At 35.1% G+C, this 21,260-nt stretch overlaps 1 protein-coding gene across 2 annotated transcripts in view; it reads right to left on the bottom strand.

The window, feature by feature from the left end:
- The window catches only part of DENND4A (DENN/MADD domain containing 4A), a 105,717-nt gene that overhangs the window by 71,808 nt on the left and 12,649 nt on the right, over positions 1 to 21,260 (bottom strand). For both annotated transcript variants that reach the window (XM_006831519.1, XM_006831518.1), the window contains exons 3-10: positions 15,784 to 15,853; positions 13,106 to 13,275; positions 11,224 to 11,465; positions 9,235 to 9,301; positions 6,854 to 6,912; positions 4,232 to 4,376; positions 3,787 to 3,962; positions 440 to 540 (exon numbers count right to left, since the gene is read on the bottom strand). In XM_006831519.1, the coding sequence (XP_006831582.1) occupies positions 440 to 540; positions 3,787 to 3,962; positions 4,232 to 4,376; positions 6,854 to 6,912; positions 9,235 to 9,301; positions 11,224 to 11,465; positions 13,106 to 13,275; positions 15,784 to 15,853 (1,030 nt within the window). The remainder of the gene's footprint in view (positions 1 to 439; positions 541 to 3,786; positions 3,963 to 4,231; positions 4,377 to 6,853; positions 6,913 to 9,234; positions 9,302 to 11,223; positions 11,466 to 13,105; positions 13,276 to 15,783; positions 15,854 to 21,260) is intronic.

Below are 21,260 nucleotides of genomic sequence, written 5' to 3'. Positions count from 1 at the left end.
ATAGCAACTCTGTATAGTGTTTATGAGAAGTGGCTGGTAAGTTTAAACTGCAAATCTTAAGGCTAACAGTTCAGTATTGATCCTACAGCATCACACCAGGACTCCCTGAAAGAAATATACAAGTGGAAATATTCATTTTTCCTAGTATTTAAGTAATGGCAAAATTAAAGAAAGTAACCATCTTAACATCCTTTTATTAAACATTATTATTCTAAACAAGTTGGAAATGGTTCTATGAAAATATGGTAGTTGTAAAATATAAATGAATGTGAATCTCTCATTAGCTTCTAACAAATCTTGCTTTAATGCTCACTTACCTTTAAGACAGTAAAAACACTTCATTTATATAAAACAAACATTCTTCTTTTACAACTAAGACAGGGTAACTGAAATTCCTTTTCATATTAAATTATCTCCTTTAAATAAGTTCTCCACTTACATTTTGCCAATTGCTGGTGCAAATTATTCAGTGTGTTCATCAGATTTTTACATGGCTTCTTCGGAAGGATCTTCCAGGCTGCACTTTTCTTGTCTCCAGTTCTGAGATAACAAGAGTATATTTATTAGCTGGACTTTTAGGGAAAAATTGTATACCTGCTACATATGAAAAGGGAAAATGAAAACACCGAATACAAAATAAAATATTTCAGTTAAGAGAAGACAAATATTACAGTGGCATATTGTTGCTGTTGTTGTTAGGTGTTATCGAGTTGGTACTGACTCATAGCAACCCTATGCACAACAGAATGAAACACTGTCCGGTTCTGTGCCAACCTCACCATTGTTGCTAACTTTGAGCATATTGCTGCTGCCACAGTGCCAATCCATCTCACTGGGGGTCTTGCTCTTTTTCTCTGACCCTCCACTTTACCAAACATGATATCCTTCCCCAGGGATGGTCCCTCCTGATAATATATTAAAAGAATGAGAGAAGAAGTCTGGCCATCCTGGCTTCCAAGAAGCATTCTGGCTATACTTCCAACACAGATTGGTTTGTTCTTTGGCAGTCCATGGTATTTTTAATATTCTCCTCCAAAACCGTAACTCAAATCCATCAATTCTTTTACAGTCTTCCTTATTCACTGTCCAACTTTCACATGCATTTGAGATTACTGAAGATACCATGGTTTGAGTCAGGCTCACCTTAGTCATAAAGCCATACAAGCTGCATATTTTTCATACTTTGTGAGGTAGTTACTGTCAACATCTGACAGAAAACCAAAACTTTGATTTTTAAATAAATTATCAATGAATACATAACTTACAGGCTAGAAGTGGGTTTTGAAACCAACACTGTCTGGCTCCACAACTAATACTTCTGTCTTTAATTACTGGGTAGGATAAGCACTGGACTGCTTACCACAAGGTCAGCAGTTCAGACTCACCAGCCTCAGAAGTCCTATACAGGATCACTATGAATCGAAACCGACTCGACGGCATTAACATCAGCAGCAACAATTATATAATGGAAATCCTCTGAGCAGTTATATACTGTTCTACAGGGTTGCTATGAGTTGTATTTCAACTCTACAGAACTAGACTTGGTTCACAGTCCAGTAATTATCTTATAACACCACATCAGGACTCCAACAAGTCATTTGATCTCAACACATTTAAACTACAAAGGTGAAACGAGGACAGCTGTTGTAGTCCTTAAGTGCTCTTGAGTTGGTTCTGAAGGATTCCAAGGATCAGTTAGTAGATATGAACTGCCAACCTTGCAGTTAGCAGTCCACTGTTTATCCTACAGTGCCACACCAGGACACTGAGTCATGGATGTTGCTGTTGTGTGCACTCAAGATGGTTCTGACTCACAGTGACCTTGTTTAGTTTTTCCAAGGCTGTAAACCTCTATGGGAGCCGAAAGCCTTGTCTTTCTCCCTTTAAGTTACTGGTGAATTCAAAATGCTGACCTTATGGTTAAATGCCCAACATGTAACCCATCACACCACCAGGGACAGATATCCTCAATAGCTATACTCTTCTGCAATGGAGTAAAACAGGAGGCACATCCATAGGTTTGTTGTTAAGTGCCATCAAGTTGGTTCTGACCCATAGCGACCCTGAATAGCGTTTCCAAGGAGTGGCTGGTGAGCTTGTACCACTGACCTCATGGTTCAAACGGACTTTGCAGTCCAGTGGATTAACCCACAGCGCCACGCAGACGGGTGAGATTATACCAAGGAGAAAGGAATACAAATGTGGTTTCTGATTCTTAAATGCATGAGTGATAAAAGCAACAAGATAAAATAGCAAGAAGAAAATACTTCTTTTTGCAAATCAAAGTACAAAAAGAAAAAAAATTGCAATTTATTTCCATAATAAGCACCACTTACTGCCATTGAGTCAATTTCAACTCATTACAAACTTATAGAACAGTATATATTTATTTAATATCCTTGATTTCAATTTTCAAAAATATTGTATCTGTAACATAACTGCAAAGAAAAAGATATATGACTTCAATATTAAAAGAAAAAAAATGTTCCTGATAAAGAATTAATTTTTCCTAGTAAAGAATCTTTGACTATAACTACTTCATATATAAAATTACTTTTATGTACAAATTACACTCTTTATTTCCTTGGTAAGGTTTTCCATGAATAAAAGTTTTTTGACATCATACATTCTTTATAATAGAACATTGATTTTTTTGCTAAGCTTTTGTAATGGTTTAGGCACTTTAGGTTTTGACATATGACAAAACAAAGACTAGAATTTAATCAAAGGCTCTAAAATGAATTGCACTTATTAAAAAACAGGCAAATCTATTCACACTTATATATTTAACTTGTAAAAACTATACTAGCATTTAGACTTTACTAATAAACTGCAGTTATTTTAAGAATGTCCTATGGAGATATAAAAAATTTTTTTAATGAATAACTTAAGTACAATTACACTGAAAATAAGAAACTTTTTCAGGAAAATCACATGGGAAATACTGAATTATAAAGTAAAATATAGCTCCTATAGCTATAGCTTCCAATAGAAAGAGAAAAAAAACTTATGAAATCCTTATATTCCTAAAATTAAAGGTGATACATTATATACAATTTAAAGTTACTAAAAATGTAACATTATTACATTAACTTACCTATGAAATCATTGGTATTAGCATACTAATAATATTATATAGGACTAGAAACAGAATTGCAGTATTAATCAAGGAACAGTATTTTAAATTTAATTTGTGATTTTACCCACACTCATCTGACTAAAGAGAAATAAACATTTACTATTTTCAGTCTTAATTTCCTTTCTGCTAAATTTCTGATGCCGGCTATGGCACTGGAGAACCAACACTGGACTACGAACCATAAAGTCTGCAGTTTTTAAACCCTCCAGTTGCTCCTTGGAAACCTTAAGAGTCGCTACGAGTTGAACCAAGTCAATGGCACTTAACAACAACAAATTTCTAAGCAAGCATAAGATGAAAATGTTTCTTAAAATGCAAAGATCTAAAGATTAAAGGCATATTTATTTCCCAATAAAACCTTCTCTAATACCCTAAATATAGGTCAATGGTTCAAACACACCAGTTACTGCTCAGATGCCATATGCAGGATGCTATGAGTCAGAATGGACTCATCAGCACTTAACAACAACAATTCCCTAAATATATCTCACCAAAGCACTGTAAGAGCTGATTCAGAGATGACAATAACCACAATTGCAAGGAAAACATTAGATCTCAAAGCAATTCTAATGAGCATTCATACATTTTCATACATAATCCATGAAGATATAAATTAACTAGGTATGGAATTACTAAAATGTACTTACTGAGAAATGGTGTTGGTATCTAGGTCAACACAACTAACATCTGGTGGAGGATCATAGAGATCAAAGTATCTTGAATCAATCCCTACTATGAATGGACATGGAGCACTCAAGACATCTGCTAAAGCCAGTGGGCAGAGAGGAACATATGGGCATGGCCAGTGAAAAGGGAAAATCATCTTGGATAAACAAAAGATAAGAGAATATTTAGCTTTTTTATACTGAAGTATAAATTAAAAGGATACAAAATTATCTTTTAAATGCATGTACCTAAAGTTTGATAATAAATTAGATAATTTTAACTACAGTCAATCAATTGTCAGGAAATCAGAGTTGCTTCTACAATATAAAAATCCATTATTCCCTGCATTTTAGATTAAAATCACATTATACGATTGTATTAGCCTCAAAACTAAACTGATTACCAATAAGAAACTATGATACTCACAGACACTAATGCTTCTGTCACACTAGTAAGCACAGAAGGCCGTAAGGAATGAATGAGAATTTTATGTTCTGTTACAGCAAACACCAGTAATGTCACAGCATTTTCAGGGCCTAAGTTCTGAAGTAGTGCTGAAAACTTGCCACCACTGTCAACCCAAACAAATACATTTATGAGTATAAGTTTGAAAAAGAAATATCCAAACACCTTATTATCTAAAATAATGAAAATAAGTAAATGATTCAGGTATAATTTCTATTATCTATGCAGTTTTAAACACTACTGCATCTCTTATGTAAGGAAACACACTATGAAAACAATGTAATGAGGTTCAAAATCATTTGATTTTTCTGCATTGTATTCAATATGAAAGATGAAGAGCAATTTGCTTTATTTTTATATAAAAAGATCTGCAATGAAGATAATGTTCAAATAAAGAATTCAATTCATGAAAGAAACATTTTTGTTGGCTACTGAAGATACCTGTAAATAATTTAAGGTATCACCACTGTTCGAAAATTTGATTTACACCACTTCACTTTTATGAAAGACCTATGTTAGTATAGGTTTCGCTAACCGAAAGAAATGCAAAGAAGGCTTTTACTTTTACAGAAAAAGACCAAAAGTGAAACTAGCAGTTAATGTTTGTTTTGCAGCAAGCTGTTAAATAGGCAGCATGTACCCAGAGCAGCATGAGAGGCACAGCTCCTTCCCCAGGAACAACAGTGTACATACATGATTTCTACGTTACATAGGCTTTGTATTTATCCTATCAATCCCTGCTTTTCCTATATGCCAGTGTCAGTTTATGTTTTATGTGTTACTTGGTATAATTAGGTAGATTACTCTTTGGGTCTGGGAATTCTCAAAATTTTTACTCATATAAATTAATAGTAATTGCCTCTTCACTTTATTCAATTTTCAGCTCATGAGAGATTCCACAGGAGCACTCTACTTTTGGATAGCGGGGGAAATCTGCAGTTAACCTTCAGCGCTCCAAAATGAAGAGACACATACACAAAGCAAATTAATACCCCAAACAATTAACTTAGTTCTTCTCTATGGTCACAAAATATTGGCTTGGAAAAAGTAAATAATTCAGCAAGCCAATCAGTATTTTGTCTACATAATGCTAAACAACTGTTATTACTCAAGTAGAAATCTTTAACAAAGCAAAGTTAGTAACAAAATACCTCTGCAAAATGGAAACACTGTTGTTGTTAAGTGCTGTTGAGTCAGTTCTGACTCATAGCAACCTTGTATAAGGTTTCAGAGATGCAGCTGGTGGGTTTGAACCTTCAGCTTTGAAGTTGACAGTCAAGCACTTATCCTACAGTGCCACAAAAAATGTATGCATGCTCATGGCAGCATTATTCATAGCAGCTGAAAAGTAAAAACAACTTAAATGTCCATTAAGTGATGTATGGATAGGTAAAATGTACTACATACATATAATGTCATATTATTTGGTACTAAAATGAATAAAGTATTGATAAATGCTATGACATGATGAATCTTAGAAACATTATGCTTACTGAAAGATGACAGACACAAAGGCCGCATATTGTATTACATTTATATGAAATGTCCATAATAGCCAAATGCATAGAGACAAAAAGCAGCTCAGTGGTTGCCTAGGGCTGCGGCCGGAGTGGAGAGGAAATGAAGCGGAGGGGATGAAGTTCTTTAGGGAGTGATGAAAAATTTCTCAAACTGATTGTTGTGTAGCTGCAACTCTGAATACACGAAACACCTTTGTAGGGTAGGTGAATTCTAGCTCAATAAAGCTGTCTCTCTCTCTCTCTCTCTCTCTCTCACACACACACACACACACACACACACACACAAAGCCTCTTGGGAAATTTAGATCATACAGTCTTTTGTGACATTTTGTGATCGGTTTGAACTGCAAGGTCGGCAGTCCAAATTCATAAGCTGCTCCTTGGAAACCCTTATGTAAGGGTCACTGTGAGTTGGAACCAACTTGATGATACTTAACAACAACTTACATAGTTTCAACCAGTATTTCTAGATTATTTGGGGACAAAACAAAGGTTAAGAAAACAAAGGTTACTCCGTAAAAAGGCCTACTGATGAAATAATTTTCAATTCTTACAAAACTCATGTCAAAGATGGCAACTCGCCTCCCTAAGGTATGTGCTACATAACAACTTAATTACATTGTAATCTGATAGAAAAATTATATACCTAATTGAATTTCAATAAAAGATATCATTAAAAAGTCATGTTTTATAATTTCTCTTAATTTTTAAGCTGATGACACACACTGTTCTAATTCAATGGTTTATTACTTACAATCTCTTTAAAAATGAATTGCATTTCAGTGTTTTCCAGATGATAATTAAAGCTAAAAATATTTGTTTTCATAATCCAAATGTGTATTTATATGATAATAAATGGATTTTAAAAACCCAGAAGCTGTGAAAGTTTCTTCTTTTTTTTTTTTTTATTAAAAACTGTAATCTAAATATCAAGTAAAAGGAATTCAGATACAAGAAAAGGCTAAATGAAAAGTATTTCCATCAACATTTGAAATTTTAGCTAGGAAATATTGGGTCTCACACCAGATTTAGAGAAACACGAATAGAAATGCAGTTTACTTGCCTTAGTGGGAGAGGCGAAGAAACAGGCTGACTGAGAATCAGATTATCATGTGGTGACAACTGGAAGATTGAAAATAAAGCATTTGAAAAGTAAGGATAAACTTTAAAGCACTACTTTTTTGGTAAAAACTTACAGACTAATGATGACACACATGAAGTTTCATTGTACCCATTTACTATGTTGTCACTTACTGAGATCCTTAAAAACACATCCTGACCACTGACATCTTTCAATCACTAAATTCTTTCTGCTCTGGATTCTATTTCTTTGCTTTTGTTCCTCAACATTTTCCAGAATGTCAATAAGACAACCTTGCATTAGAAGACTATGTTGTTGTTGTTAAGTGCCATCGAGTCGGTTCCGACCCATAGCGACCCTGTACAGGGTTTCCGAGGGTGTAAATCTTTACGGGAGTAGAAAGCCTGATCTTTCTCCCGCAGAGCAGCTGGTAGTTTCGAACCGCTGACCTTGAGGTTCGCAGCCCAATTCATAACCACTACACTACCAGAGCTCCTATATTAGTCACTAAATGTTATAAAACCAGGGTTAGCAAGCCTGTGCCCCACAGGTCAAATCTGCAGTCCTCCTGTTCTTGTTTTACTCTAATACTGTCATGATTATTCATTTATGCATTGTCTATAGCTAATTTTGTGATACAGCAGCTGAGCTGAGTAGTTGGGATGGAGATCATAGCTTGCAAAGACTAAAATATTGGCTATCTGATCCCTACCAAAAAGATGTCTGCTAATCCCACATCTGTAGGATAAGCACTGGACTATGACTCACCAGGTGGGTGGTTCACACTCACCAAATGCTCTTTGGAAACCCTGTAAAGGGTCGCTATGAGCTGGAATTGACTCCACAGTACTTAACAAACAACCCCAGATCTAAAACAAATCCTTGGATGTACCAAAACTGAGCGTGCTATACATATTCTGGTACTAAATATGTTCAGTGAGAAGAAAGTGATGACATGTGGATATGCTGACTGATTAAAAAGCTCATCAAACTGATATTTTCTCAGGTTAAAATATCTGAATTAAAATAAAAATTCAATTATTACCTACAATTTCAAATTTATCCATATTTCCAAAAAACTGTAAATATCTATTTGCTGAATGATACTCCATTAAGACTGTAAAAAATACAATAAGGCACACATAATGATAATATGCAGTGCTGGTATGGAGCTGTAGGGTAAGTTCAGGACTGCAAGGTTGTTGGTATTGAACCACAAAGTCGGTGGTTCAAACTCACCAGCCATTTCTTGGAAACCCTAGGGTCACTATGAGTGGGAACCAATTTGATGACACTTAACAACAACAATGATAATATATGAAAATGTTTCTTTATATATAAATCTCTTTAAAATGATTAAAAACCAGACAAATTATCAAGTAAAAACAAAAAAGAAATGTAAATATAAATAAAAGATACATTCAATTGGTGAAAGTGATGGGGATAATAATGCATATTTATTTTAAAGTTCCCCCATCACATACAAGGGCATTCTTTCCTATGATATATGTAAACATGCAACATTTCATTGTATCTATTTTCATATATTTAACTGACTGAATGATTACCAAAAGCACATACTTCCAAATATCTACAACAAATTTAGGGATAGAAATCTCATTTCTCTAACTCCTTCCTAAAGCAGAAATGTTAGATGTCTGGGAGGGAGCTAATAAATAAAACACTAAGAGCTCAAACTCCAACATGAAATAGAATTTGGTTCTCTTTAGAATCTCTTTCTCTTTTTTTCCACTTAAAATTATTATTCTTTACACACACAAAAAAACAATGTATGAGAACACTGTTGTAAAAAGTTAAGAAAAGATTTTCTTGCTAAATGAAATGTTCTATGATGATGCAGTGCTATAGGATAAGCCTGGATCACAAGGTCGGTTTGAAACGCATGGTTAGCAGTTCAAACTCACCAGCTACTCCTCAGAAACACTGTACACGGTCTCTATGAGTCAGAACCGACTGGACGGCATATAACAATAACAATATGATGGCTGGGGGTGAGGGGAGGGAGGAAAGGTATTATTCACAGGCTAGAGGGTAGACATATCTTAACATGGGTGATGGGGCAGACAATATAACAAGAGGGAGGTTGGCAGAGGAAAGATGAAGGTGGCAAGAGACACAGGGAGGATCCCGGAGTTAAAGGAAATAGAGGCAAATATTGTAAACTGATGGTACATGGACGGGACAGCAATCAGTGTAATGAAACTGATGTAATGTAAAACTGATGTTTTGCTCTGTAAACCTTTATTCAAGTCACAATAAAAAGTTTTTTTTAATTACTATTTTTACCTAATTTTGACAGCCAACAATTATTCAACAAGGCTTTCATATCAAGAAAACCTTACCTGAACTAAAATCCGTGGTCTCTGAGGAGATGGAAAAGGAACTTTGTGCATAAAATGAGAAATATGCCTTAAAAAGAAATAAATAAAACCCGAATTTATTCCAAAGTGAACACCACATGCTATAAAAGCTCAACATGTCATCACCAGCCCAAGTTGAGTCAAAAGCCTTTATGTACCTATAATTTTTAAAATCCCAGTATAATGAAACCAAGGTAAGAAATAATTAGAAATCATTTGTCGCATCTAAACTGTTTGTGACTAAATCCTATAACTTTTCACATTAATAGTTGCTCACATACAATAATAATATTATCAATATCTCAAAAGCCATTTTAACGTTAACCTCTCCTAAGTAGATAATATATGTCAGAGATATGGATAGTATTAAAGGAGCTAATTTTTATACTTGCATATACTTTTTAGTTAGTTACTAATCCTTGACAGTGAAGCAATCATTTAAGAGCGTGCCATAAAAAGAGTTAGATTAATTCAATAAAATGAACAGCATATTTCCTATCAAAACCAGGTAAACAAACTCTACTGCTGATTGTATAAATTGTTTCCCCAGAAGAAAGAACATAGATAAAAAGATAGGTTTCTTAACCATTATGGAACAGAAAAGCAACTATTGTGAAAATCAATTCTTTTTTCATAATAAACTATTTCTGCTTTACTGATCTTTTAAACATTATTCAAAATGATCTTGGTTTCAGAACTACTACCTATTTATCTGTGCAAGGCCAGATTTTCTTCATATGTGTCAACCAAAACAGTATACTGTAACAGATTTAATTCAGAAGCACATATGAGAACCCAACAGTGGGGCAATTGAGCTAGACATTAAAGAGATCTGCAACAATGTAAAACAACACCACTTTTCAGACTACATACTTTTTTGTTTTGGAAGATAGCTAACTTTCAAAAAAGATATTTATGCTAACATGTAGTAGGTTTATTTTTTTAATGCATGAGTAAATACTTTAAAAGTTTCCATTTGAATTTCCATTAAACTAAATATTGACATAAATACATAAAATATTTTTGGAGGACTTTAACTACAAAAAGGTTCTGAGACTACAAAAAAATGAAAACTGTTGGGTTGGTATATTAAGAAGAAAACAGAAAAGGGTAAGACCAAATTAAATTGGTGTAATTTTTACACTGAATGCTTTTATGACTTTTCTATCACTGCCCAACTACATTATAATCAGAGAACTCTGCCTGAGGACACAAAGGAGCTAAAGTGGATAGATGGTGTAAACAACAGTCAAATAGACAATTGAGAAATTTAGATGTCATTTGTGTCAGGTTTTACTGCATGAATAATTAATCAATTTTAGTGACCTTATATTAAATCAGGAGTTCTGGTGTGGTGCTGTGGGCTAATGTGTCAGACTGCAAAGCCATTTGAACTGCAAGGTTGGCAGTTCAAGCTCACCAGCTGCTCCTTGGAAACCCTACACAAGGTTGCTATGAGTCAGAACCAACTCCACAGCACTTAACAACAACAACATATCAATAAAATTAAAAAGGCAAAAAAGTATTCAACTATTTTTTCCTCTAAATTCAGGATGCATAAAGACATTAAGATCTTTTTAAAATTTTATAATAAACCCAAGTTATATAAAAACTAAGAATTAAAAAAATTATTCTGAAATTCCAATAGCTCTCCAGATCATGCTATCTAAGCCTAACAATATTATGAAAAGAAAAATGAAAGATTTATTTCATTTTGTTAGATATAAAAGTACAAGCGAGCTTCAAAAAGTTCATGGAAAACTTCCATTATCTTTTAATTCTATTTTCCATGAACTCTGTGAAGCCCTCTTGTATAATGGAGACATGTTATCTGATTGAAATAATTCAACGTAAAAAAATTATTGAGAAATACAGTTTCCACACAAAATTTACTCAGTTAATAGTAATAGTATATATACCATATAATGAAAAGATCTGCCAAATTTTAAACCAAGATGACATCTAACTTACTTCTCAATTGGTAGGACATGTGGTCCAGAGATGGAATAACGATACAGAAAAGTCAGAAACTTCCTGAATGCATCAAAAAAAGGCCAGTGAGAAAGAAGACAAATGCATTTATTAGTGTGAATTTTTTTGGAACTATCAGACTTTTCATCTGCCGATGATGCTAATCCCAAAAGAACTCTCTGTTTTTCTGTGAGATTCTCCTCAGAGTATGGTTCATAAAACTGAATAGCAGCACCATAGACCTGCAAAACAGGTAAGACATTTAATGAAATATACATCAAATTATACCATCTATTAAATATTTAATGGATAATTGCTGCAAGCCAGGCATTAGGAATCCAGTGGTGAACAGACATTAATTTGGCTTACTTGGAAGTATAAAAGAATCATATAGAGCAATATTCTCAAGTCTTTTTTTTGGTGCGGGGAAGGAAATTGCATCATTTTACCAAGAGTGAAAGCAATATTCTCTAACAGAAAATGACCAAAAATAATTGGTAGAAAATAGGACCAAAGTTTAGATAAAGGAATATGTCACGTCTGACAATGGCTATACTCTGCAACCTGCACGGGGTGATTATAGGAGTTATAGGATTAGAAAAAAAGGAAGACACAAAACACAAAATGAAAACAGTGAAGTTAACACCAGGTGGGACACAGCACTCTGATGGAGATACTGAGACTCAGACCTTGATTCAGCATGTTTATTATATATCAGAGGAGGTGCTGGGGACAGGGAAAAGAGTGCAAAAACATCTGGTGTTATTGATGCATGCAGTAAGCGGGACTTTATCAGAAGAATGTAGTTGCTAGGGAAACAGAGATAGGGCAGCTAGATGGTTTTGCAGACTAAACTGAAGGCCATGGCTGCATACAAGGAAAGATTTTGCAAATTCTTTGTTCCCTGAGGCAGGCTTTGTAAGTTCCTGAGGGGGCAGACTGACCTGGGAGCAGCCTGATTTTCTGGACCCCAACTGTTTAGTTGCAGTCCTTTTGTTAAACTGCCCCTAAGTCTTAGATCTTCGGTTTAGTTGCTCCCAACAGGAACATAAACCCATTGTTGGGTATTTCACTGAATTTCTCTGTACCTCAGTTTCTCTCTGAATTGACTAGCTGATTAACAAGGTTCCTTAAAACTAAACAGTATATGATTCCAAATACATTATAGGTAGTTTCTACATTTCAAACAAGTTTCATTTCTAAGTCTGTCTTTAAATTGAATTGGTATGGAAGTAGGAATGGTTAGGTATGGTTTGTATCTAATGTCCATTATTTAAATGTTTGTCTTGGTATACAGTGTACCTTTCTATGCATACAAAACACTAGAGACACTCTTCCAGATACACTAAAAACATCTTTAACATTACAATACACTAATAAAAATGTTTTGATGTACATTGCAAAGTAGTACCCATTTGTTACTATGAATCATTGTATATATCTCATATATTTAATAGAATATGCTTTATAGGGTTGGTTTGCTATGGGTTTTATGTAAGTCAGATATACATACATGGGGGCTTTAAAAAATTCATGGAGAAATTCCATTATCTTTTAAGTTTTCTACAAATTTTTGAAGTTCTTTTGTATTTAATATATTTGTTTATATATATCTATGAGTCTTTTGTACTATTTTAAAAGTTTATCACAGAACATAGCCAGTCTTTCACCATACTCACCAAAAAATAGAGGCAACTTGATAGGACTGAAGGAAAATTCTCTTTTCCGATGTCTTTGGATATAACTATTTTAATCAAGTGGAAGAGTATAATGGGTTCAACTTAACTATCTAGTTTTTCCTACTATTCCATACAGTATAAGAAACTAAAGACTTGGAAATGTACCACAAATTTGTAAATGCCTTTTGTTAAACACATAGTACCTTTTCAGCTGAAGCTCCAGTTAACACAAAGGTAGAAAACACAGGGAGAGGGTATTTGCTATTTGGTGGCCAACATTCAATAGTTGCACCCATTGGTAAACAAAAGAGGGGAACCGATACTGGTAGTGAGAATGATTCATAATCTTCTTGAGGATATCTACAAATTAAACCTATAAAAAAAATAATATTAAGTCACTGCTTCCTAAATTCAGTTATCATTTGAATTATAATTAAATGCTTTAATATTTCATACATTTGGGATGCAAAAACATTGCATATGTTTATTAAATAATTCTGAGTAGTTCATAGGATTCATGAAGATCTAGGTCCTTAAACACTGTAACTTTAAATATTACCTAACTGCTTAATATTTACCAAGCTTCAACCACAAAGGCTAGATAACGCAAACAAACAAAAAAGAATCCTACAGAAATATACAATGTCCCCTAAAAATTCATTTTTTGGTTACATTAATTCAAAGCTTGTGAATATACTATTTAAAAATTTTCTCAGCTCTCAACCTTTGCTCAGATTTTACACAATAAAATAGATATTGTAAAAGAAGCATATATGTAATGTCCATCAGAAATATAAGAAAATTACTCATAAAAATAGAAGACTCATATATTTACAATGTCTTCAGAATATTAACTTACACTTCTAAATAGCTCCAGATTCTATGAAAATAAGAGATTAAAGTAGTTTATGATTTCATGTTAGGTAGACAAGAGTCAGAATCAACTCTATGTTAACCAGTTTTCATACTTGTCTGGAAAATGGTCCAGGTATCTTCTAATAAATAATTGCTAAGTGTAGAGCCTTGTACTGCATTTTGCAGACCAGGCACAAAAAAAGAGGTTCCCTGACCTTGAAGATCTAAAGTCAAGTGCAATGTTATCACTACGTATGACCATAAAAACAAAATGATAAACTGAGAGTAAGATTGGTTGGTTCTGCCACTAATAACTTTGGACAAATTATCTATGCTTAGGATTCTGGCTTCTCATCATAAAGTGAAAAAGAAAAACTAGCCAAACTAAGGTCCAAGGGGCTCTAAAATTTTTTAATTATAGGCTAGTCAGACAGATGTTGTTAAGTGCCATCAAGCTGGCTCCAACTCATAGCGACCCTGCACAGGGTTTCCGTGAAGTGGTTGGTGGGTTTGAACCACTGTCCTTGAGGTTTAAACTGACATTATGGTCCAATGCTTATTGTATAGCACCACACCAGGACTCCCAAAATCTACAATAAGCTATCTATTATACTTTTTTAAAATGTTTTATTGTGAATTATGTGATAGTTTACATGGGAGAACATTAGCTTTACATTCATCCTATCATATATCATTTCATTGCCATGGTTACAAACCCCTCCATGCATCATCAAACAACCAAGGGTATACCCTGTAAGCCTGACCCCCAGTTGTCAGCACACAGCCCCTGTCCCTCTATGGGTCTAGAGTCCCCAGTTCCCAGCTGCTCCATCTCTCCATGTCATCGTCTCTGCCTCCATCTCTGGAGTCATCTATTACACTTTTAGATGGACTTCTGGTGTGGTGCTGTGGGTCAGCACTGGACTGTGAACTACATGGTTGGCAGTTCAAACTCACCAGCTACACCTAGGAAAGCTTATACAGGGCCAGTATAAGTTGGAACCCACTTGATGGCACTTAACAATAACAACAAATACTCTTAGATAATAAGCTGAAATAGTAATACTATTTTTCAGGTAACAGTAAAGTCATTAAGTATAGAAATAGTGATGAATTGTAGGTTCTAAAAGATCAAAAGTAGTAGAAAAGTTAAGTTGAAAATATTGATTTTTAAAATATGTATTTATGTTAATTGGGTAGTAACAACTAGGAAACAGTAAGCGAGAATAGTTGTATAATTTGAAGAATGTAATTACTGTCACTGAATTGTAGATGTAAAATTGTGGAACTTGTGTATGTTTTGCTGCATATAGTCTCAGCAACAACTGAAATAAAATACATTAAATCAAGATGCATTTTTCAAAAGCTGAATCTGTACCTGCTCTCCTAAAAGGTCAGTACATTTGATATTCTGAGGTCTCTACAACTTGGAAACTTCAACTATCCATTATAAAATCACAGATTAGTTTATATTATTTCACACTATTATGAACTACAGAAGACGTCCTGGTGTGCCACTGAAAAATAAGCACTGGACGGCTAAGCACAAGGTTGGTGGTTCAAACTCATTCAGCCACACCTTGTAAACGCTTATAGGGTCACTGTGAGTCAGAACTGACTCAATGGCACTTAACAACAATTATGAAACACAATTACATATGAACTACAGATTTAACTGTATTTAATATAACTATTAAAGCAACACCAATCAAAAGAGAAAATAACAATCTTTTTCCAAGACTATCTACTGATTAAAAAGCTTAAAAGAGAATTGACATCTATTTAAGTTATTTACTTAAACTAATGCTTACATCCATCTTTTAAAATTAATCTTCCAATAATCATGCAATAAATGTATATATGAAGACAAAACTGAGAATAAGAGGCATGGGATGGGTTCTAATTATCAGTTCTGACATTAAAACATAATAAAACAGGCTTTTTTTTTTTTTTTTTTTTTGCCTCTTTTACTTTACTGGGCCACATCTACATCTTAAATATTTCATAAAAATTAAAACATACTTACCAGCTTTGTAAGATATAGTGTTAGTCTTTGCCACCGATTTTTTATAACATAAGTACACTGCTGATCCCCACTAAAATAAACAAAAGAAAATATCATTTAATCTTGAAAGGTAGTAACTTCTTTTTTTTTTTTTTTAAATCTCTTTGATCTCCCCAGTATATACCAGATTATCTAAAATACATTAACAGATTTATCTGTTAGCTATTTTCAGTTGATTATTTTGTTAGCTTTTACTAGTTGCTGTTAATTGCTATTGACTGTTCCAACTCTGTTGTTGTTGATGTTAAGTCGGTTCTGACTCATAGCGATCCTGTATAGGGTTTCCAAGGAGCAGCTGTTATGTTTGAATCACCAACCTTATGGTTCAAACTGACCTTGTGGTCCAGTGCTTTATCTCACAGTGCCCCACTAGGGCTCCAACTCTGTAGTGACCCTGTATAGGGATTGTGGGAGCAGAAAGTCTCATCTTTTGCCTAAGGAGCAGCTATGACTTTGTGGTTTGCAGTCCAGTGCTTATCATAGAGCCACCACACTCTCCAGTAGGTCAGTTGTTTCAACTCAAAGTAAACCTATATAGGGCTTCCAAAGAACTGCTGGTGGGTTTGAATTACCGACTTTATGGTAAGCAGTCCAGTGCTTATCCTACTGTGCCACACCAGGACTCCCAGTTGACCAATGGTTTTCCTTAATAACAATGCTGTAATAAGAGCAACCACTTATCAAGTCCCTACAACATTACAAACTCCATGCTGGGATCGCTATGTATACTATCACTAAGGATATAACAACCTTACAAGTTGTGACTGAGCAATGATTCTCAGTGGTTTGGCTCTTAACTTGTCATTCCCTAATTTTAGAAGTAAAAATTAAAATTGGCCTTTCCCCCTCAACAACAATAACAGGATAACAATTTGACCCTTAAGACAAAATTAAGCAACAACAATTCAGATTGTATTCTGAGTTCAATCTTTGGGCAGAAATGACAAACTATGTGGTTATTTAATAAAGAAATGTGCACGTTTGACTCCACACCTCTTCTAGATATTGCCAGATTTTTTTTTTGCAGTCCTTTATGCCAAAAATCCTCAAAAGAGTTGTTTAAATTTGATGTATTTATTTGTTTCCCATTCTCTTAATCCATTTTCAACCAGACTTTAACCCCCATGTCTTCTTAAAGGATTACTCCTCAACAATTTCCATAAAGACAAATCTAATAGTCAATTCCAAGTGTTCACCTTATGAGTATTCAACATTCCAACAGATTTCAATACCATTGGCCACTACCTTCATGAAACATTTTCTTTACTTGCTTTTGAGGTATCATACTCTCCTTATCCTTCACCATCATATCTGGCCAGACTCCTTCTCAGTCTCTTGTGGGATGCTTCCCTTCTTCCTGATCATTACATGTAATCTCTTCACTGCCTCTAAACGATCTTATACATTTCGTCCTATGATTTCAAGTAACAACTACTCATTGAGGAGCTGTACTTCTATGTCTAATAACACTCATACAGTACATGGCTAGAAGTCTTGGCCTTCTCAAACTTGTTCTTCTCCCAGTGTTTCCCACCTCATTAAATGGCCCACTATTCACTCAGTCTGAAACCCTGGAGCCACTCTTCACTCTCTCTCTCTCATAAACTGTATCTAATCCACCTGCAAATTCTGTCAACACTACCTTCAAAAATCTACCTTTAATCTGATCACTTTGCACCACTTTCATCACTAATATTCATGATCAACTTCATGGTCCTGTGCCATCCTCACAGCTGTTGTTATGTTTGAGCTCACTGCTGCTGCCATTGTATCAATTCATCTTATTGAGTCTTCCTCTTTTCCTCAGACCCTCCACTTTTCCAAGCATGATGACCTTCTCCAAGGACTGTAATTCTTCAAGGCAGATTTATTGGTTCTTCTGGCAGTCTATGGTATTTTCGATATTCTTCTCCAAAACCATAATTCAAATGCATTGATTTTCTATGGTCATCCGTATTCATTGTCTAACTTTCACATGCATATGAGGCAACTGAAAATACCTGGCTTGGGTCAAGTGCACCTTGGCCCTCAAACTGAAATTTTTGCTCTCGAACACTTTAAAGAGGTCTGATGCAGCAGATTTGCTCAATGCAATACTTCATTTGACTTCTTGAATATTGCATCCATTGAGTATTGATTGTGGATCCAGGTAAAAGGAAGTCTTTCACAACATCGAGCTTGTCCCTGTTTATCATGATGCATATGTTAGTCCAGTTGTGAAGATTTTCGTTTTCTTTACATTGAGGTTCAATCCATACTGAAAGCTTTATTCTTTGACCTTTATCAGTATTTTAAGTCCTCTTGACTTCCAGCAAGAAAGATTGTATCATCTACTTATTGCAGCTTGCTAGTGAGTCTTTCTGATGCCATATTTTCTTCATATAATCCAGCTACTCAGATTACTTGCTCAGCATACAGACTGACTAAGTACGAAGAAAGGATAGTATTTTTGGCACACATCTTTCCTGATTTTAAACCATTCAACATCATCTTGCTCTGTTCTGAAGACTGCCTGTTGGTCATAAGCACAGTTAAGTGTTCTGGAATTCCCATTCAAACAGTGTTATTCATAGTTTGATCCATATTGTTTAAGTCTTGGCATAGTCAATAAAACACAAATAAACTTATTTGTGGTGTTCTCTTAGCCAAGATCATTCTGATGTCATCACTGATATCCCTTGTTCTACATCCTCTTCTGAATCTGGCTTGAACTTTTAGCTGCTCCCTATTTAAATGCTGCTGCAACCATTTTTTAAATTACCTTCATCAAAATTTTATTTGCATGTGATATTAATAATATTGTTTGATGATTTCTACATTCTATTGGGACACTTTTCTTTGGAATAGGCACAAATATGGATCTCTTTCAATCGGTTGGCCAAGTAGCTGTCCTCCAAATATTTTGGTGTATATGAGTGAGTGCCTCCAGTACTGCATCAGTTTGTTCAAACATTTCAATTTGCATTCTGTCAGTTCCTGGAGCATTGCTATTCATCAATGCCTTCAGTGCAACTTGGATTTCTTCCTTCAATAGCATCAGTTTTTTAAACTATTGAAATGACTGAATGGGGACCAATTATTTCTTGTATTATGACTATGTTCATTCCATCTTCTACTGATGCTTCTTGCATCATGCAATATTTTGCCCATAGAATCCTTCAACATGGCAACCCAAGGCTAGAGAAATGCTTGAGAGCATGTTCCTTCCTTTTGGTTTTCTAACTCCAGGTCCTTGCACATTTCATTATACTTGACTTTGCCTTCTTGAGCTATCCCTTTGAAAATGTCCAGCTTTTACTTCCTTATTTCTTCTATTTTCGTTTGCTTCTCTATGCTCAAGAGGAGCTCTGGTAGCATAGTGGTTATGAGTTGGGCTGCTAACCTCAAGGTCAACAGTTTGAAACTACCAGCTATTTCCCAGCAGAAAGATGAGGCTTTCTGTTCCAGTGAAGATTTACAGCTTCAGAAACCCTATGCAGGATCACTATGAGTCGTTAACTGAAAACATGGCACATCACCACCACCATACTGAAGAGAAAGTTTCAGCGTCTCTTCTGACATTTAATTTGGTCTTTTCTTTCTTTCTAGCCTTTCTAATGACCTTTTTATTTCTTCATGTCATCCCACAGCTCTTCTGGTCTTCATTAGTGTCTTATGGATCAAATATGCTCTTGAGATGGTCTCTAAATCCATATTTGAGTTCTAGTGGACTTGTTTTAATTTTCTTCAGCTTCAGCCTGAACTTACATATGAGCAACTGATAGTCTGTCCTCTGTTTTACTACAGGCCTTATTCTGAACAGTGATAATGAGCTTCTCCATCGTCTCTTCCTACAGATGTAGTCAGCCTGACTCCTGTGTATTACGTCTGGTGAGGTCTATGTATAGAATTGCAGTTTATATTTTTTGAAAAAAGGTATTTACAATGAATAAGTTATTGGTCTTGCAAAAGTTTATCATGCAGCTTTCAGCATCATTTCTATCATTGTCAGTATCGTATTTTCCAGCTACTGATCTTTCCTTTTTGTTTTCACATTTCATTCACCAATAATTATCAATGCATCTTGACTGCATGCTTGATCAATTTCAGACTGAAGATGTTGGTAAAAATTTTGAGCTTCATCGTCACTGGCTTTAGTGGTTGGTGTGTAAATTTGAGTAACAGTTGTATTGATGGGTCTTCCTAGTAGGCACATGGATTTTATCGTATCACAGACAGCGTTGTACTTCCAGACAGACCAGGATATGTTCTTTTTGATGATGAATGTGATGCCATTCCTTTTCAATTTGTCATTCCTGGTATAGCAAACCACGTGACTGTCAGATTCAAAATGGCCAACACCAGTCCATTTCAGTTCAAATGGATGCAATGCCTAAAATAATGATCTTTATGTATTCCATTTCATTTTTGACAACTTAAAAATTTCCTAAATTCATACTTCATAGTTGCATGCTCTGATTATTAATAGATTTTTGTACCTGTTTCTTCTCATTTTGAGCTGTGCCCCATCATCAATGAAGACCCCAAAAGCTGTACTTTATTCATGACATTAAGATCCACTGGCTTTGAGGAGGCAGTTCTTCCTTAGTTGTTATTTTGAGTTCCTTCCAACGTAATGGGCTCTTTTCTCAGCAGTATATCAGACAATGCTCTGCTTCTATTCATAAGGTTTTCAGTGGCTAACCACTCAGAAGTAGTTCGCCTCTCCTTCTCCCTAGTCTGTCTTTGTCTGGAAGCTCCAGTGAAACCTGTTCACCATGGGTGACTCTGCTGGTATTTAAAATACCAGTGTCATAGCTTCCAGCATCACAGCAACACACAAGCTATCACAGCATGACAAAGTGACAGATGAGAGAGAGGTGGGATTGCTATTAGTTTATGAATAAAATCCAAATTCTTTACTTTACACAGAGCCCAGTGTGATCATATTCCTGAAAGCTGTGACCATGTTTCTTACCACCACACCCTTCCTTCACTCTGCTCCAACATCACTGGCCTCTCGACTTTTTCTCAAACCTAACAAACACACAGCTACATGAGGACCTCTATACTTACTGCTGCCTGTGCACAGCCCTTTTATCCAGGTCTTTGCAGAAATCTTCCTTCCTCAAAGAAGCCTTACAGTATTAGGCACTGGGCTGCTAACTATAATGTAGGTGGTACATATCCACCAGCCAAATGAGACTGTATGCTCCTACAAAGATATATAATCTCATAAACCCTATATAGGGTCACTGTGATTCAGAATTGACTAGATGGCCATGGAGGGTCAGAGAAAAAGAGGAGGATCCAATGAGGTGGATTGACATAGTGGCAACCACAAAGAGCTCAAACATAACAGTTGGGAAAATGCCGGAGAACTGGGTAAGTGGTTCATTCTGTCGTATAAAGGGTCTCTATAAGTCAGAACTAGCTCAATGGCATATAACAACAACAAA

Source organism: Chrysochloris asiatica, unplaced genomic scaffold, assembly GCF_000296735.1.
Source record: "Chrysochloris asiatica unplaced genomic scaffold, ChrAsi1.0 scaffold00004, whole genome shotgun sequence".
Lineage (NCBI taxonomy): Eukaryota > Metazoa > Chordata > Mammalia > Afrosoricida > Chrysochloridae > Chrysochloris > Chrysochloris asiatica.
Note: the sequence above shows the minus strand (reverse complement) of the source record. Positions and strands in the feature narration are given on the sequence as shown.